This window comes from Oncorhynchus kisutch, linkage group LG18 (assembly GCF_002021735.2).
Source record: "Oncorhynchus kisutch isolate 150728-3 linkage group LG18, Okis_V2, whole genome shotgun sequence".
Lineage (NCBI taxonomy): Eukaryota > Metazoa > Chordata > Actinopteri > Salmoniformes > Salmonidae > Oncorhynchus > Oncorhynchus kisutch.
Window position 1 is genome coordinate 79,856,972 of NC_034191.2, and position 17,500 is coordinate 79,874,471.

A 17,500-nucleotide genomic window follows, 5' to 3' on the forward strand; every position below is an offset into this window, starting at 1 on the left:
CAACCCTCTCTCTCACCAACCCTCTCTCTATCACAACCCTCTGTCTTCTCTCTCACCCAAACCCTTCCTGCTCACCTAAACATATCTCTATTCTCACCACTCCCTCTTCTCAGTCTCCAGGCACCCTCTCTCTCCCTCTTCTACCAACACTTCTCTCTCTCTTCTCCTACACCCAACCCTTCTTCCTCTCTCTCCCTCTCCTGCTACCCTCTCTCCCCTCTCTCTCACCAACCCTCTCTCCCCTCTCTCTCACCAACCCTCTCTCTCTCTCTCACCAACCCCTCTCTCTCTCTCTCTCTCTCTCACCAACCCTCTCTTTCCCTCCTTCCCTCGCTCCTTACTAGGTACCACCCAAAAATCTGTGGACAGCAGGACTTTGACTTTTTCTGAGCGTTACTACTACCCTGGCTGGATGTGGAGAGGTGTAGAGGAACCGTGCTCTGTAACCCAGACAACGAGAGAGACAGGGGAAACAAGAGCAACAGGAGCACATGGCAGGAAGCGTAGGGCTGTGCTGACCAATAAGAACACAGGTTACTATAAACATAAAGCCGTGTTCAGAGAGAAGGGGGGGTCGTATTCATTAGTGCACACCGTAGCAAACATTTTTTGAAACAGGAAAAAAAGACGGAAAACTAGCGTTTCTGATTGGACAGGTTGTCACCTCCATAGATCCCAATCTACCGCTACTTATTTAACCATCATCCAATCACCATCAACAAACCTCGTGTTCATCATCATACCAGTGTCTGCATAAAGTCTTCATACAAAAAGAGTCACATGATCCTCCGGCCACTCACCTGTTCAGCGCGGTCGTATCCTGAATCCTGTTTCTCCGTCTTCACCTGCCCTCCTGCTCCCTCCGTCTTCGCCTGCCTCGCCTTCATCCCACCCTCCTCTTTATCCATCAGATACCTCAGCAGGGCGTTGTCCTTCTTATTGGGACTCAGGGGCTCCTGTTTGGGTGTGAGGTTCCCGTCCGTACCGTGTCCCGCCTGTCTGTTACCACACCCACCTTGCTCCCCCAGCTCCCTGCCCGTGGCCTCAGCAGTGAGCTTGGCCAGGTCCACAGGAGAGGTGCTGTTCTGGAGCAGCCTGTGAAGTATCTTGTGTTTATCCTTTAGGGAGGGTGGCGTGGCCCCCTGGGGCCCCTGGAGCGTAAGGGCCCCCTAGCCCTGACGAGGGGTCCTTGGGGTCCCCTCCTCCGTTGGGGGACAAAGGTGTGTCGAGGGGTTGGGACTTGGTGGTGAGAAGCTGGAGGAGTTTGGTGTGGCCCTTGTTGTCACAGCGTTGTCTACGGCTCTGTGCGTCGGGGCCACCGTCGAGACCATCCCTCTCCTCTGTGATGTCAGCGTGGTTACCGTGGGTACCGTTCCCGTCTGTATGTCTCTGGTCATACTGTCCACCCTGACCATGTTCCTGCTCTCCGCCCAAAGAGTCCCCATTTCCCTTACCGCCGCCAAGCTTCGGCATCGTGTGAGGGTTGACTCCTGATCCCAACGCCACCCCAGCGGGCGATCCCATCGTCTTCCTGTCAGGTGATCCCAGGGCGTGTGTTTGAGGATGCTGGCCCCCTGCGCCGTGAGGGTGTGTGTGTCCACCACTGCCTTGTCTGACCCCGTGACACTCACTCAGAGCCTGCAGGGCCGACAGAGAACTACTGCCGTAGCTGTGGCTGTTAGCATGACTGATAGCATGGCTGTTAGCATGACTGTTAACATGGCTGTTAGCATGACTGTTAGCATGACTGTTAGCATGACTGTTAGCATGGCTGTTAGCATGACTGTTAGCATGGCTGTTAGCATGGCTGTTAGCATGACTGTTAGCCGCAGGACCGCTACCTCCTTCTGCAACCCCTGTTCCAGACCCACACATCCCCACAGGGGAGGGCGAGTGCAGGCTTGGGGCCACGCGAGGGCTCCCTGCCATCCCTGGACTCGCCCTGTGCCTAGGGGACAACATAGAAATCTGTTGCCCCAGATGGGGCCCTCCGGCTGGGCTAGGGCTGCTTCGAGACGGGCTGCTCATCCTCCAATTAGCCCCTTGCTGGTTAGGGTGGATGGGGAGGTTCATGCCTCCCTGTAACCCTCCATAGTGGCCCATGGGCTGGGGGGCGCAGCCGTAGTGATAGTCCTGTATGTGTTCCGACCCTGGCCCCATGGGTTCGAGCCCTGGTTCTCTGGACCCTGGACTTCCATGAGGAGGGGAACAGAATGTGTTGTTGGAGCTGATTGTAGTGTCTTGTCCCTGGGGGCCCAAACCAGAGAGGGTCCCCTGGGTTGGAGGGGTTATGGAGGGGTTGGGGCTGATCCCTGGCCCCTGTCCACCGGGCCCCATGTCTTGACCCGGGCCCAGATCAGACCTGGATTGTTCCCTGATGGGGGCAGATACAGCCATATTTAGAGCAGTAACTACTAACCTACACAAACTGTCAACCTGCTATCTAAACCTGTAGTAATAGTAATCATGGCTGAATACTGACCGAGCACCCAGGGCACATGCCCAGGGGCCCTAAACTCCAGGGGGGGGGGGGGGCACATTGATGTTGTTAGTCACTCTCACTCAGATATCAAATTAACATGGCATAGGTCTTGTGTAGAATTGCAGGAAATGAGCTTTAAAAAGGGGAACATTTTCTCTTACGCCTCCATGGCAAAATGAGCAGAATGACATGAAAATGTGTTCTCTCTCTGCCATCAAGTTGGGGGACAGTCAAATGTTTTACCCCGTGAGACAGGGGGGGCCCCACCAACCAAATCTCACATAGGGCCCAAAAACGTCTAGGGCCGGCCCAGACTAATGGTACAATGCATTTAGTGAAGTCATTTAAAGTAATTTAACTGTACAAAGTAATTTAAAGTAATTTAACTGCACAAAGTAATTTAACTGCACAAAGTATTTTAAAGTAATTTAACTGCACAAAGTAATTAAACTGCACAAATTATTTTAAAGTAATTTAACTGCACAAAGTATTTTAAAGTAATTTAACTGCACAAAGTAATTTAACTGCACAAATTATTTTAAAGTAATTTAACTGCACAAAGTATTTTAAAGTAATTTAACTGCACAAAGTATTTTAAAGTAAACCACTAGTTACACCCTGAAACCCTCATGTAAACCACGCTCTGGGTTAGGGGTCAAGGGTCAGGGTTCGTACCTCTGTAGCAGGTGTAGAGACATGTAGAGCTGGGGTTAGGGGTCAAGGGTCAGGGGTTAGGGAACATACCTCTGTAGCAGGTGTAGAGACATGTAGAGCTGAGGTTCGTTGGTGGCAGGGGAGCGGACCAGCTTGCTCTTGGTGTGAGCCGACACGATGGTCCCGTCTGACAGAGAGAACCTGTAGATGGGGCTGAATGCCTGGCCGTGATGCAACACTGGAAAGAGACACACGGGGAAGGACCTACTGTGTTAAAAAGGAAATCCCAGATTCAAACGACAACAAAACAGTCACCCCCCCATCACAGCTGAGTGACGATGTCACAGTCACCCCCAATCACAGCTGAGTGACGATGCTGGAGAAATGTAACCACTCAAATTCATGGACGGAGCTTTGGATTCAAGGACTAACATGATGTGTTGTGATTGTCTAAGATGATATAGGCCTCCTCAGGTAGTCAAAGATGATATAGGCCTCGTCTTGTAGTCTAAGATGATATACAGGCCTCCTCAGGTAGTCTAAGATGATATAGGCCTTGTCTAAGATGATATAGGCCTTGTCAGGTAGTCTAAGATGATATAGGCCTCGTCAGGTAGTCTAAGATGATATAGGCCTCGCCTGGTAGTCTAAGATGATACAGGCCTCGTCTGGTAGTCTAAGACGATACAAGCCTCGTCTTGTAGTCTAAGATGATATACAGGCCTCCTCAGGTAGTCTAAGATGATATAGGCCTCGTCTGGTAGTCTAAGATGATACAGGCCTCGTCTGGTAGTCTAAGACGATATAAGCCTCGTCTTGTAGTCTAAGATGATATAGGCCTCGTCAGGTAGTCAAAGACGATATAGGCCTCGTCTGGTAGTCTAAGATGATATAGGCCTCGTTAGGTAGTCTAAGATGATATAGGCCTCGTCTGGTAGTCTAAGACGATATTGGCCTCGTCAGGTAGTCTAAGATGATATAGGCTTCTTCTGGTAGTCTAAGATGATATAGGCCTCGTCAGGTAGTCTAAGATGATATAGGCCTCGTCAGGTAGTCTAAGATGATATAGGCCTCGTCTTGTAGTCTAAGATGATATAGGCCTCGTCAGGTAGTCTAAGATGATATAGGCCTCGTCAGGTAGTCTAAGATGATATAGGCCCCGTCTTGTAGTCTAAGATGATACAGGCCTCGTCTGGTAGTCTAAGATGATATAAGCCTCGTCTTGTAGTCTAAGATGATATAGGCCTCGTCAGGTAGTCAAAGACGATATAGGCCTCGTCTGGTAGTCTAAGATGATATAGGCCTCGTTAGGTAGTCTAAGATGATATAGGCTTCTTCTGGTAGTCTAAGATGATATAGGCCTCGTCAGGTAGTCTAAGATGATATAGGCCTCGTCTGGTAGTCTAAGATGATATAGGCCTCGTCTGGTAGTCTAAGATGATATAGGCCTCGTCTGGTAGTCGAAGATGATATAGGCCTCGTCTGGTAGTCCAAGACGATATAGGCCTCGTCTGGTAGTCTCACCCTCTTGTTGGTGTCTCTTGGCGAAGGACATCTCTCCGTCGTTCTGTAGGTGAAACCTCTGGATACTTGTCCTCACCAGGTCTTCCCAGCCAGGCTTCATAGAGGCTCTCAGAAGACTGGTGTCTAGTGACGTGATCTTACCTAGGGACACAGCGGAGATAGAGAGAGAGTCAGGCTACTGATCACAAATGCTCACACGCTGTTCTGTCATACTTCCGGCACAGCCAGAAGAGGACTGGCCACCCTTCATAGCCTGGTTCCTCTCTAGGTTTATAATCTCCACCCGGCACAGCCAGAAGAGGACTGGCCACCCCACATAGCCTGGTTCCTTTCTACCCGGCACAGCCAGAAGAGGACTGGCCACCCCACATAGCCTGGTTCCTTTCTACCCGGCACAGCCAGAAGAGGACTGGCCACCCCACATAGCCTGGTTCCTTTCTACCCGGCACAGCCAGAAGAGGACTGGCCACCCCACATAGCCTGGTTCCTCTCTAGGTTTCTTCCTAGGTTTTGGCCTTTCTAGGGAGTTTTTCCTAGCCACCATGCTTCTACACCTGCATTGCTTGCTGTTTGGGGTTTTAAGCTGGGTTTCTGTACAGCACCTTGAGATATCAGCTGATGTACGAAGGGCTTTATAAATACATTTAATTTTATTTGATACTCTCTGTCCAGTGTACATGGAGGCTGAAACAAAGCGGTCAGGTAGACTGCAGGTAGACTGCAGGTAGACTGCAGGGTGAGTGACAGACTAAAGACGCAGGTACAGTGCCAGAACAGCAGTACACCAGGGTCACGGGTTGGGTATTGACCAGGCTTTGGGCCAGCAGTACACCCGGGTCACGGGTTGAGTATTGACCAGGCTTTGGGACAGCAGTACACCAGGGTCATGGGTTGGGTATTGACCAGGCTTTGGGACAGCAGTACACCAGGGTCACGGGTTGGGTATTGACCAGGCTTTGGGACAGCAGTGAAACCAGGGTCACGGGTTGGGTATTGACCAGGCTTTGGGACAGCAGTACACCCGGGTCACGGGTTGGGTATTGACCAGGCTTTGGGCCAGCAGTACACCCGGGTCACGGGTTGGCTTTTGACCAGGCTTTGGGCCAGCAGTACACCCGGGTCACGGGTTGAGTATCGACCAGGCTTTGGGACAGCAGTACACCAGGGTCACGGGTTGGGTATTGACCAGGCTTTGGGACAGCAGTACACCAGGGTCACGGGTTGGGTATTGACCAGGCTTTGGAACAGCAGTAAACCAGGGTCACGGGTTGGGTATTGACCAGGCTTTGGGACAGCAGAACACCAGGGTCACGGGTTGGGTATTGACCAGGCTTTGGGACAGCAGTGCACCAGGGTCACGGGTTGGGTATTGACCAGGCTTTGGGACAGCAGTACACCAGCGTCACGGGTTGAGTATTGACCAGGCTTAGGGCCAGCAGTACACCAGGGTCACGGGTTGGGTATTGACCAGGCTTTAGGACAGCAGTACACCAGGGTTGGGTATTGACCAGGCTTTGGGCAGCAGTACACCAGGGTCACGGGTTGGGTATTGACCAGGCTTTGGGACAGCAGTACACCAGGGTTGGGTATTGACCAGGCTTTGGGACAGCAGTACACCAGGGTCACGGGTTGGGTATTGACCAGGCTTTGGGCCAGCAGTACACCAGGGTCACGGGTTGGGTATTGACCAGGCTTTGGGCCAGCAGTACACCAGGGTCACGGGTTGGGTATTGACCAGGCTTTGGGACAGCTGTACACCAGGGTCACGGGTTGGGTATTGACCAGGCTTTGGGACAGCAGTACACCAGGGTCACGGGTTGGGTATTGACCAGGCTTTGGGACAGCAGTACACCAGGGTCACGGGTTGGGTATTGACCAGGCTTTGGGACAGCAGACCACCAGGGTTGGGTATTGACCAGGCTTTGGGACAGCAGTACACCAGGGTCACGGGTTGGGTATTGACCAGGCTTTGGGCCAGCAGTACACCAGGGTCACGGGTTGGGTATTGACCAGGCTTTGGGACAGCAGTACACCAGGGTCACGGGTTGGGTATTGACCAGGCTTTGGGACAGCAGTACACCAGGGTTGGGTATTGACCAGGCTTTGGGACAGCAGTACACCAGGGTCACGGGTTGGGTATTGACCAGGCTTTGGGACAGCAGTACACCAGGGTCACGGGTTGGGTATTGACCAGGCTTTGGGACAGCAGTACACCAGGGTCACGGGTTGGGTATTGACCAGGCTTTGGGACAGCAGACCACCAGGGTTGGGTATTGACCAGGCTTTGGGACAGCAGTACACCAGGGTCACGGGTTGGGTATTGACCAGGCTTTGGGCCAGCAGTACACCAGGGTCACGGGTTGGGTATTGACCAGGCTTTGGGACAGCAGTACACCAGGGTCACGGGTTGGGTATTGACCAGGCTTTGGGACAGCAGTACACCAGGGTTGGGTATTGACCAGGCTTTGGGACAGCAGTACACCAGGGTCACGGGTTGGGTATTGACCAGGCTTTGGGACAGCAGTACACCAGGGTTGGGTATTGACCAGGCTTTGGGCCAGCAGTACACCAGGGTCACGGGTTGGGTATTGACCAGGCTTTGGGACAGCAGTACACCAGGGTCACGGGTTGGGTATTGACCAGGCTTTGGGACAGCAGTACACCAGGGTTGGGTATTGACCAGGCTTTGGGCCAGCAGTACACCAGGGTCACGGGTTGGGTATTGACCAGGCTTTGGGCCAGCAGTACACCAGGGTCACGGGTTGGGTATTGACCAGGCTTTGGGACAGCAGTACACCAGGGTCACGGGTTGGGTATTGACCAGGCTTTGGGACAGCAGTACACCAGGGTCACGGGTTGGGTATTGACCAGGCTTTGGGCCAGCAGAACACCAGGGTTGGGTATTGACCAGGCTTTGGGACAGCAGTACACCAGGGTCACGGGTTGGGTATTGACCAGGCTTTGGGCCAGCAGTACACCAGGGTCACGGGTTGGGTATTGACCAGGCTTTGGGACAGCAGTACACCAGGGTCACGGGTTGGGTATTGACCAGGCTTTGGGACAGCAGTACACCAGGGTCACGGGTTGGGTATTGACCAGGCTTTGGGACAGCAGTCCACCAGGGTTGGGTATTGACCAGGCTTTGGGACAGCAGTACACCAGGGTCACGGGTTGGGTATTGACCAGGCTTTGGGCCAGCAGTACACCAGGGTCACGGGTTGGGTATTGACCAGGCTTTGGGACAGCAGTACACCAGGGTTGGGTATTGACCAGGCTTTGGGACAGCAGAACACCAGGGTCACGGGTTGGGTATTGACCAGGCTTTGGGACAGCAGTTCACCAGGGTCACGGGTTGGGTATTGACCAGGCTTTGGGACAGCAGTACACCAGGGTCACGGGTTGGGTATTGACCAGGCTTTGGGACAGCAGTACACCAGGGTCACGGGTTGGGTATTGACCAGGCTTTGGGCCAGCAGTACACCAGGGTCACGGGTTGGGTATTGACCAGGCTTTGGGCCAGCAGTACACCAGGGTCACGGGTTGGGTATTGACCAGGCTTTGGGACAGCAGTACACCAGGGTCACGGGTTGGGTATTGACCATGCTTTGGGACAGCAGTACACCAGTGTCACGGGTTGGGTATTGACCAGGCTTTGGGACAGCAGAACACCAGGGTTGGGTATTGACCAGGCTTTGGGACAGCAGTACACCAGGGTCACGGGTTGGGTATTGACCAGGCTTTGGGCCAGCAGTACACCAGGGTCACGGGTTGGGTATTGACCAGGCTTTGGGACAGCAGTACACCAGGGTCACGGGTTGGGTATTGACCAGGCTTTGGGCCAGCAGTACACCAGGGTCACGGGTTGGGTATTGACCAGGCTTTGGGACAGCAGTACACCAGGGTCACGGGTTGGGTATTGACCAGGCTTTGGGACAGCAGAACACCAGGGTTGGGTATTGACCAGGCTTTGGGACAGCAGTACACCAGGGTCACGGGTTGGGTATTGACCAGGCTTTGGGCCAGCAGTACACCAGGGTCACGGGTTGGGTATTGACCAGGCTTTGGGACAGTAGAACACCAGGGTCACGGGTTGGGTATTGACCAGGTTTTGGGCTGGCAGTCAGACCACTCTCTCTCTCTACCATATCTCTTCACAGTGACACCTTGAGAAAAGTTCCTTTGTCACTGGAAACCTCATTTAAAGACTAATGTAATTGGTTATAATCTGTCTGGTCGTACCAGTCTGGCTGTGTGATTGGTTATAATCTGTCTGGTCGTACCAGTCTGGCTGTGTGATTGGTTATAATCTGTCTGGTCGTACCAGTCTGGCTGTGTGATTGGTTAGGGTATTGCTGGTCATTTATAGATTGTTTTCCGATTGGTTAAGATCCGTCTGGTGGACAGCATTGGTCATTATTCAGGCCGTGTGATTGGTTATTGGCAGCCTGGTGGTATGATCCTCGCCGTGTGATTGTTTATGCCAGGTCAGGTGGTAGGATTTCAGTGCTGTGATTGGTTACCTTGCAGGTCCTGGCGGGTGGTGAAGCTCTCGTGCGCGGGAAGAATTGGCCCCGCCTTCATGGGCATCCTGCGAGCCACACAAATCAGACATGACTGGAAGTCTAGAAGGAGAGGGAGAGGGAGAGAGAGAGAGGTGGGAGGGAGCAAGAGAGAGAGGGGAGGGCGGGAGAGGGAGAAAGAGGGAGAGAGATGTGGGAGAGAGAGAGAGGTGGGAGGGAGCAAGAGAGAGAGGGGAGGGCGGGAGAGGGAGAAAGAGGGAGAGAGATGTGGGAGAAGAGAGAGGTGGGAGGGAGCAAGAGAGAGAGGGGAGGGAGGGAGAGGGAGAAAAAGGGAGAGAGAGGTGGGAGGGATAGAGAAAGGGGGGAGGGGAAGAGAGGAGAGAAGGGAGAGAGGTGGAGAGAGAAAGACAGGAGGGAGAGAGAAATTGAAACACGGTTTATTTCCAGTATGTGTTGTTATTTATCTAGTAGTTATTAATGATGGTGGGGCGCAGGGCTGTGCTCCTTCACTACAGAGGGAACAGGGTGACATGATGACAGTATAACAGGATGTAACAGGGGACATGATGACAGTATAACAGGGGACATGATGACAGTATAACAGGATGTAACAAGGGACATGATGACAGTATAACAGGATGTAACAGGGGACATGATGACAGTATAACAGGATGTAACAAGGGACATGATGACAGTATAACAGGATGTAACAGCGGACATGATGACAATATAACAGGATGTAACAGGGTGACATGATGACAGTATAACAGGGGACATGATGACAGTATAACAGGATGTAACAAGGGACATGATGACAGTATAACAGGATGTAACAGGGGACATGATGACAGTCTAACAGGATGTAACAAGGGACATGATGACAGTATAACAGGATGTAACAGGGGACATGATGACAGTATAACAGGATGTAACAGGGGACATGATGACAGTCTAACAGGATGTAACAAGGGACATGATGACAGTATAACAGGATGTAACAGGGGACATGATGACAGTATAACAGGGATGTAACAAGGGACATGATGACAGTATAACAGGATGTAACAGGGGACATGATGACAGTATAACAGGATGTAACAGGGTGACATGATGACAGTATAACAGGGGACATGATGACAGTATAACATGATGTAACAAGGGACATGATGACAGTATAACAGGATGTAACAAGGGACATGATGACAGTATAACAGGATGTAACAGGGGACATGATGACAGTATAACAGGATGTAACAGGGGACATGATGACAGTATAACAGGATGTAACAGGGGACATGATGACAGTATAACAGGATGTAACAAGGGACATGATGACAGTATAACAGGATGTAACAGGGGACATGATGACCAGTATAACAGGATGTAACAAGGGGACATGATGACAGTCTAACAGGATGTAACAAGGGACATGATGACAGTATAACAGGATTGTAACAGGGGACATGATGACAGTATAACAGGATGTAACAGGGGACATGATGACAGTATAACAGGATGTAACAGGGGACATGATGACAGTCTAACAGGATGTAACAAGGGACATGATGACAGTATAACAGGATGTAACAGGGGACATGATGACAGTATAACAGGATGTAACAGGGGACATGATGACAGTATAACAGGATGTAACAGGGGACATGATGACAGTATAACAGGATGTAACAGGGTGACATGATGACAGTATAACAGGATGTAACAGGGACATGATGACAGTATAACAGGATGTAACAGGGTGACATGATGACAGTATAACAGGGGACATGATGACAGTATAACAGGGGACATGATGACAGTATACAGGATGTAACAGGGGACATGATAGCAGTCTAACAGGATGTAACAGGGGACATGATGACAGTATAACAGGATGTAACAGGGGACATGATGACAGTCTAACAGGATGTAACAGGGGACATGATGACAGTATAACAGGATGTAACAGGGGACATGATGACAGTCTAACAGGATGTAACAAGGGACATGATGACAGTATAACAGGATGTAACAGGGGACATGATGACAGTATAACAGGATGTAACAAGGGACATGATGACAGTATAACAGGGGACATGATAGCAGTATAACAGGGGACATGATGACAGTATAACAGGATGTAACAGGGGACATGATGACAGTATAACAGGATGTAACAGGGGACATGATGACAGTATAACAGGATGTAACAAGGGACATGATGACAGTATAACAGGATGTAACAGGGGACATGATGACAGTATAACAGGATGTAACAAGGGACATGTCCCCCTCCTTCATGTCCCCCTCCTACTCCCCCAGTCACCTTCCTGCCCCCTCCTACTCCCCCAGTCACCTTCCTGTCCCCCCCTCCTACTCCCCCAGTCACCTTCCTGTCCCCCTCCTACTCCCCAGTCACCTTCCTGCCCCCCTCCTACTCCCCCAGTCACCTTCCTGTCCCCCTCCTACTCCCCAGTCACCTTCCTGTCCCCTCCTACTCCCCCAGTCACCTTCCTGTCACCCCTCCTACTCCCCCAGTCACCTTCCTGTCCCCCTCCTACTCCCCCAGTCACCTTCCTGTCCCCTCCTACTCCCCCAGTCACCTTCCTGTCCCCCTCCTACTCCCCCAGTCACCTTCCCCTCCCCCTCATACTCCCCCAGTCACCTTCCTGTCCCCCCTCCTACTCCCCCAGTCACCTTCCTGTCCCCCTCCTACTCCCCCAGTCACCTTCCTGTCCCCCTCCTACTCCCCCAGTCACCTTCCTGTCCCCCCCTCCTACTCCCCCAGTCACCTTCCCTGTCCCCCTTCCTACTCTCCGGGCGTGAATGACATGGACATCAATTACGGCAGTCCCCCCCCCTCACCTCTCTGATTCAGAGGGGTTGGGTTAATGTGGAAGACACATTTCAGTGTGCAACTGACTAGGTAACCCCCCCCCCTCCCTCCACACCTTCTGCCTCCTCCTTGATGCTCTTGGGTTTAGAGTGAATCTCTCTTCTCCCTCCCCCTCTCTCTCTCCCTCCCCTCTCTCTCTCCCCTCCCCTCTCTCTCTCTCCCTCCCCTCTCTCTCCTCCGCTGCCCCTCTCTCTCTCGTCCTCCTCCTCTCTCTCCTCTCCCTCTCTCTCTCCCTCCCCTCTCTCTCTCTCTCCCTCCCCTCTTCTCTCTCTCCCTCCCCTCTCATCCCTCCCCTCTCTCTCTCCCTCCCCTCTCTCTCTTCGTCCTTCCTCCTCTCCCCCATACCTTCTGCCTCCTCCTTGATGCTCTTGGGTTTAGAGTGAATCTCTCTCCCTCCCCTCTCTCTCTCCCTCCCCTCTCTCTCTCTCCCTCCCTCCTCTCTCCACACCTTCTGTCTCCTCCTTGATGCTCTTGGGTTCGGAGACAGCGAAACACTGCATGGCTTCATATTTCTGTTGCTGCCCTCATGGTTGTTGGTCTCGTCCCTGTTGTCACTGTGAGGGTTGACCAGCATTCGACAGTTAAACGTGTGACTGTTCCTCCTGGGACCTTCACTGGACCACGGTACCCCCGTTCACTACAGAGGGACAGGGAGGGAGGGAGGGAGGGAGGGAGGGAGGGAGGGAGGGAGGGAGGGAGGGAGGGAGGGAGGGAGGGAGGGAGGGAGGGAGGGAGGGAGGGAGGGAGGGAGGGAGGGAGGGAGGGGGAGGGAGGGAGGGGAGGGGAAGGGGAGATGGAGGGAGGGAGGAGAAGGGAGATGGAGGGAGGGGAAGGGAGATGGGCGGAGGAGAAGGGAGAAATTAGTCGTATTTAACCAATATTAGCCTATATATGCTTTTGGTTTCATTCAAGAGAGAGAGACAGAGAGAGAGAAAGAGAGAGATAGATAGAGAGAGAGAGAGAGAGAGAGAGAGAGGGGGAGGGGAAGGCAGAGAGAGAGACAGAGAGAGACAGAGAGAGGGGGAGAGAGAGAGAGACAAGACAGAGAGAGGGGGAGAGAGAGAGAGATGAAGACAGAAGAGGGGATAAGACAGAGAGACGAGAGCGAGAGAGAGAGAGAGAGAGAGAGAGAGAGAGGAAGACAGAGAGAGAGAGAGGGGAAGACAGAGAGCGAGAGAGAGAGAGAGAGGAGAGAGAGAGAGGGGGAAGGCAGAGAGAGAGAGAGAGAGGGGGAAGCGGAGAGAGAGAGAGTAAGACAGAGATAGAGAGAGAGAGAGAGAGAGGGGAAGGCAGAGAGAGAGAGCGAGAGAGAGAGAGAGAGAGAGAGAGGGGGAGGCAGAGAGAGAGAGAGAGGGGAAGGCGGAGAGAGAGAGAGTAAGACAGAGATAGAGAGAGAGAGAGAGGGGAAGGCAGAGATAGAGAGAGCGAGAGAGAGAGAGAGAGAGAGAGAGAGGGGAATGCGGAGAGAGAGAGGGGAAGACAGGGACAGAGAGGGGGGAAGACAGAGAGAGAAAGAGAAGGAAAGGCAGAGAGAGAGAAGAGATTCGAGAAGAGAGTGAGAGAGAGAGCCAGAGAGAGGAGGAGAGAAGAGATGAAGAGAGAGAGGGGGGAGGGTTGAAGACAGGGGAGAGAGAGATGGGGTGGTAAACAGGGAGAGAGAGAGGGGGAAAGACAGAGAGGGAGAGAGAGAGAGAAGGGAGAGAGAGAGAGAGAGAGAGAGAGAGAGAGAGAGGGAATGCGGAGAGAGAGAGGGGAAGACAGGGACAGAGAGGGGGGAAGACAGAGAGAGAAAAGAGAGGAAGCAGAGAGAGAGAGAGAGAGAGAGAGAGAGAGAGAGAGAGGGGTGAAGACAGGGAGAGAGAGAGAGAGAGAGAGAGAGGAGAGAGAGAGAGAGAAGAGGAGCTGAGGGGGGAAGACAGAGCGCGAGAGAGGGGAAGACAGAGAGAGAGAGAGAGAGAGAGAGAGGGGTGAAGAACAGGGAGAGAGAGAGGGGGGGAAGACAGAGAGAGAGGAAGACAGACAGAGAGAGAGGACCTATATGGGTCACTGTGTATTATAACCAGACTCTGTATTGAGGACCACTCCTCTGTCCTCATACAGTACAGCCTCCTAGACACAAACTCAATCTGGTTCATGATCTCATTCAGCAGTGTGTGTGTGTGTGTGGACATTGATAAGCTGTGTATCTGGGCCACAGCGCAGTCCTTCTGATGATCATTTCCACTTCCCAGGGTTCTGTGCTCTGTTCTGCCCCGATGGCTTAGAGAGTACAGGGAGACTAGTGACCTCAATCTGATACACAATGTGAGTCTGCCGCGCAAATGAAACCCTATTCCCTAGATAGTGCACTATTTTTGACCAGGGCTCTATGGGGTAGTGCCACTATCTAGGGAATAGAGTTCCCTTAAGAACACACCCAGAGACTAAAGAGTATAACTCTGATATGAGGGACTATAGAGGGCTACTGGACAGGGGCTTGACATGGGAGGGAGAGAGAGAGAGGAGAGAGAGAGAGATACGGGGAGGAAAGTTAGGGGAGAGAGAGAGAGAGAGAGACGGGAGGATAGAGGGGGGAGAGAGAGGGGGGGAGGAGAGAGAGAGAGAGAGGAGAGAGAAGAGAGAGAGAGAGAGAGAGAGAGAGGGAAGAGAGAGAGAGAGAGAGAGAGAGAGAGAGAGAGGGAGGAGAGAGATAGAAAAAAAAAGAGAGAGCGAGAGAGAGAGGAGAGAGAGAGAGGGAGAGAGACGGGAGGAGAGAGAGAGACAGAGAGAGGAAAAAAAAGAGAGAGAGAGAGAGAGAGGAGCGAAGAACGGGAGGAGAGAGAGGGAGGAGGGAGGAGAGAGAGGGGGAGGAGAGAGAGAGAGAGAAAAACAGAGAGAAAAAGCGAGAGAGAGAGAGAGAGAGGAGAGAGAGAGAGAGAGAGAGAGAGAGAGAGAGAGAGAGGAGAGAGAGGGAGATAGAGCCCAGAGAGCAAGCTGAGTACAGAGCATGATCCATCATACTGAGACTGACAGGCTTAGCCACTACCTTCCTGCCTCTCTGGGGGATGGGAGGTGGAGAGAGGAGAGGAGAGAGTTGAGGAGAGGTGAGAAAAGAGGAGAGAGGAGGAGAGAGGAAAGGAGAGAGTTGAGGAGAGGTGAGAAAAGAGGAGAGAGGAGGAGAGAGGAGAGGAGAGAGTTGAGGAGAGAGGAGGAGTGAGAGGAGGAGAAAGGAGGAGTGAGGAGAGGAGGAGAGGTGAGAAGAGAAGAGGAGTGAGAGGAGTTTGTTTTGTGATTGACAGGTGCCTGTTCTATCAATAGATCACTAGAAGACACATATGGATGATTCTAGCAGGAGAAGAAAGAGAAAGGACTAGACAGACTTGTCTGACTACAGAATTGAACATTAGGTCTACTGTACAGTAGACTGACCCAGCCCTAGGTATGCTGTACTGTAGACTGACCCAGCCCTAGGTATACTGTAATGTAGACTGACCCAGCCCTAGGCATACTGTACTGTAGACTGACCCAGCCCTAGGTCTACTGTACAGTAGACTGACCCAGCCGTAGGTATGCTGTACTGTAGACTGACCCAGCCCTAGGTATACTGTACTGTAGACTGACCCAGCCCTAGGCATACTGTACTGTAGACTGACCCAGCCCTAGGTATACTGTACAGTAGACTGACCCAGCCCTAGGTATACTGTACAGTAGACTGACCCAGCCCTAGGTATACTGTACAGTAGACGGACCCAGCCCTAGGTATGCTGTACTGTAGACTGACCCAGCCCTAGGTATACTGTACAGTAGACTGACCCAGCCCTAGGTATACTGTACAGTAGACTGACCCAGCCCTAGGTATACTGTACAGTAGACTGACCCAGCCCTAGGTATACTGCACAGTAGACTGACCCAGCCCTAGGTATACTGTACAGTAGACTGACCCAGCCCTATGTATGCTGTACTGTAGACTGACCCAGCCCTAGGTATACTGTACAGTAGACTGACCCAGCCCTAGGTATACTGTACAGTAGACTGACCCAGCCCTAGGTATACTGTACAGTAGACTGACCCAGCCCTAGGTATACTGTACAGTAGACTGACCCAGCCCTAGGTATACTGTACAGTAGACTGACCCAGCCCTAGGCATACTGTACAGTAGACTGACCCAGCCCTAGGTATGCTGTACTGTAGACTGACCCAGCCTTGGGCATACTGTACAGTAGACTGACCCAGCCCTAGGTATACTGTACAGTAGACTGACCCAGCCCTAGGCATACTGTACAGTAGACTGACCCAGCCCTAGGTATACTGTACAGTAGACTGACCCAGCCCTAGGTGTGCTGTACTGTAGACTGACCCAGCCCTAGGCATACTGTACAGTAGACTGACCCAGCCCTAGATATACTGTACAGTAGACTGACCCAGCCCTAGGCATACTGTACAGTAGACTGACCCAGCCCTAGGTATACTGTACAGTAGACTGACCCAGCCCTAGGCACACTGTACAGTAGACTGACCCAGCCCTAGGTATACTGTACAGTAGACTGACCCAGCCCTAGGTATACTGTACAGTAGACTGACCCAGCCCTAGATATACTGTACTGTAGACTGACCCAGCCCTAGGTATACTGTACTGTAGACTGACCCAGCCCTAGGTATACTGTACAGTAGACCGACCCAGCCCTAGGTATACTGTACAGTAGACTGACCCAGCCCTAGATATACTGTACTGTAGACTGACCCAGCCCTAGGCATACTGTACAGTAGACTGACCCAGCCCTAGGCATACTGTACAGTAGACCGACCCAGCCCTAGGTATACTGTACAGTAGACTGACCCAGCCCTAGATATACTGTACTGTAGACTGACCCAGCCCTGGGCATACTGTACTGTAGACTGTCCCAGCCATAGGTATACTCACCCAGGCTCTTGGGCAGCAGGTTTCTTGATGAACTCAGCGTGGTCTCCTACGTGCAGGACGCTGTAGATGCTGGTGTTCATCAGCTCCTCCTGGTTATACAGCAGGTACTGGGTCACGTTCTCAGACACAAACACAATGTTACCCTCCATATTCACCACGAAGAAGAACCCGTCCAGGGCCTGGAGGGGGAAGGGGGGAGAATAATAATAGACGTTATATTTAATTGTTGACTGATTGTTTTCTTCAACTTTCTAGCTTTTCAAAATATCTACAAGAGACCAAAGGAGAGGGAGGTTTTAGTAGAGACCAAGGAAGAGGGAGAGGTTTGAGTAGAGACCAAGGGAGAGGGAGAGGTTTTGAGTAGAGACCAAGGGAGAGGGAGAGGTTGAGTAGAGACCAAGGGAGAGGGAGAGGTTTGAGTAGAGACCAAGGGAGAGGGAGAGGTTTGAGTAGAGACCAAGAAGAGGAAGAGGTTTGAGTAGAGGCCAAGGGAGAGGAAGAGGTTTGAGTAGAGGCCAAGGGGAGAG

At 52.2% G+C, this 17,500-nt stretch overlaps 1 protein-coding gene across 1 annotated transcript in view; it reads right to left on the reverse strand.

Moving 5' to 3' along the window:
• Positions 1 to 781: 781 nt before the first annotated feature.
• Positions 782 to 17,500, reverse strand: part of LOC109887037 (nuclear receptor coactivator 2-like) — a 133,160-nt gene continuing 116,441 nt past the window's right edge. The window contains exons 5-10 of the mRNA XM_031796884.1: positions 16,974 to 17,152; positions 12,522 to 12,710; positions 9,181 to 9,282; positions 4,661 to 4,801; positions 3,227 to 3,374; positions 782 to 2,374 (exon numbers count right to left, since the gene is read on the reverse strand). Of these exons, the coding sequence (XP_031652744.1) occupies positions 1,114 to 2,374; positions 3,227 to 3,374; positions 4,661 to 4,801; positions 9,181 to 9,282; positions 12,522 to 12,573 (1,704 nt within the window). The 5' untranslated portion in view covers positions 12,574 to 12,710; positions 16,974 to 17,152 and the 3' untranslated portion in view covers positions 782 to 1,113. The remainder of the gene's footprint in view (positions 2,375 to 3,226; positions 3,375 to 4,660; positions 4,802 to 9,180; positions 9,283 to 12,521; positions 12,711 to 16,973; positions 17,153 to 17,500) is intronic.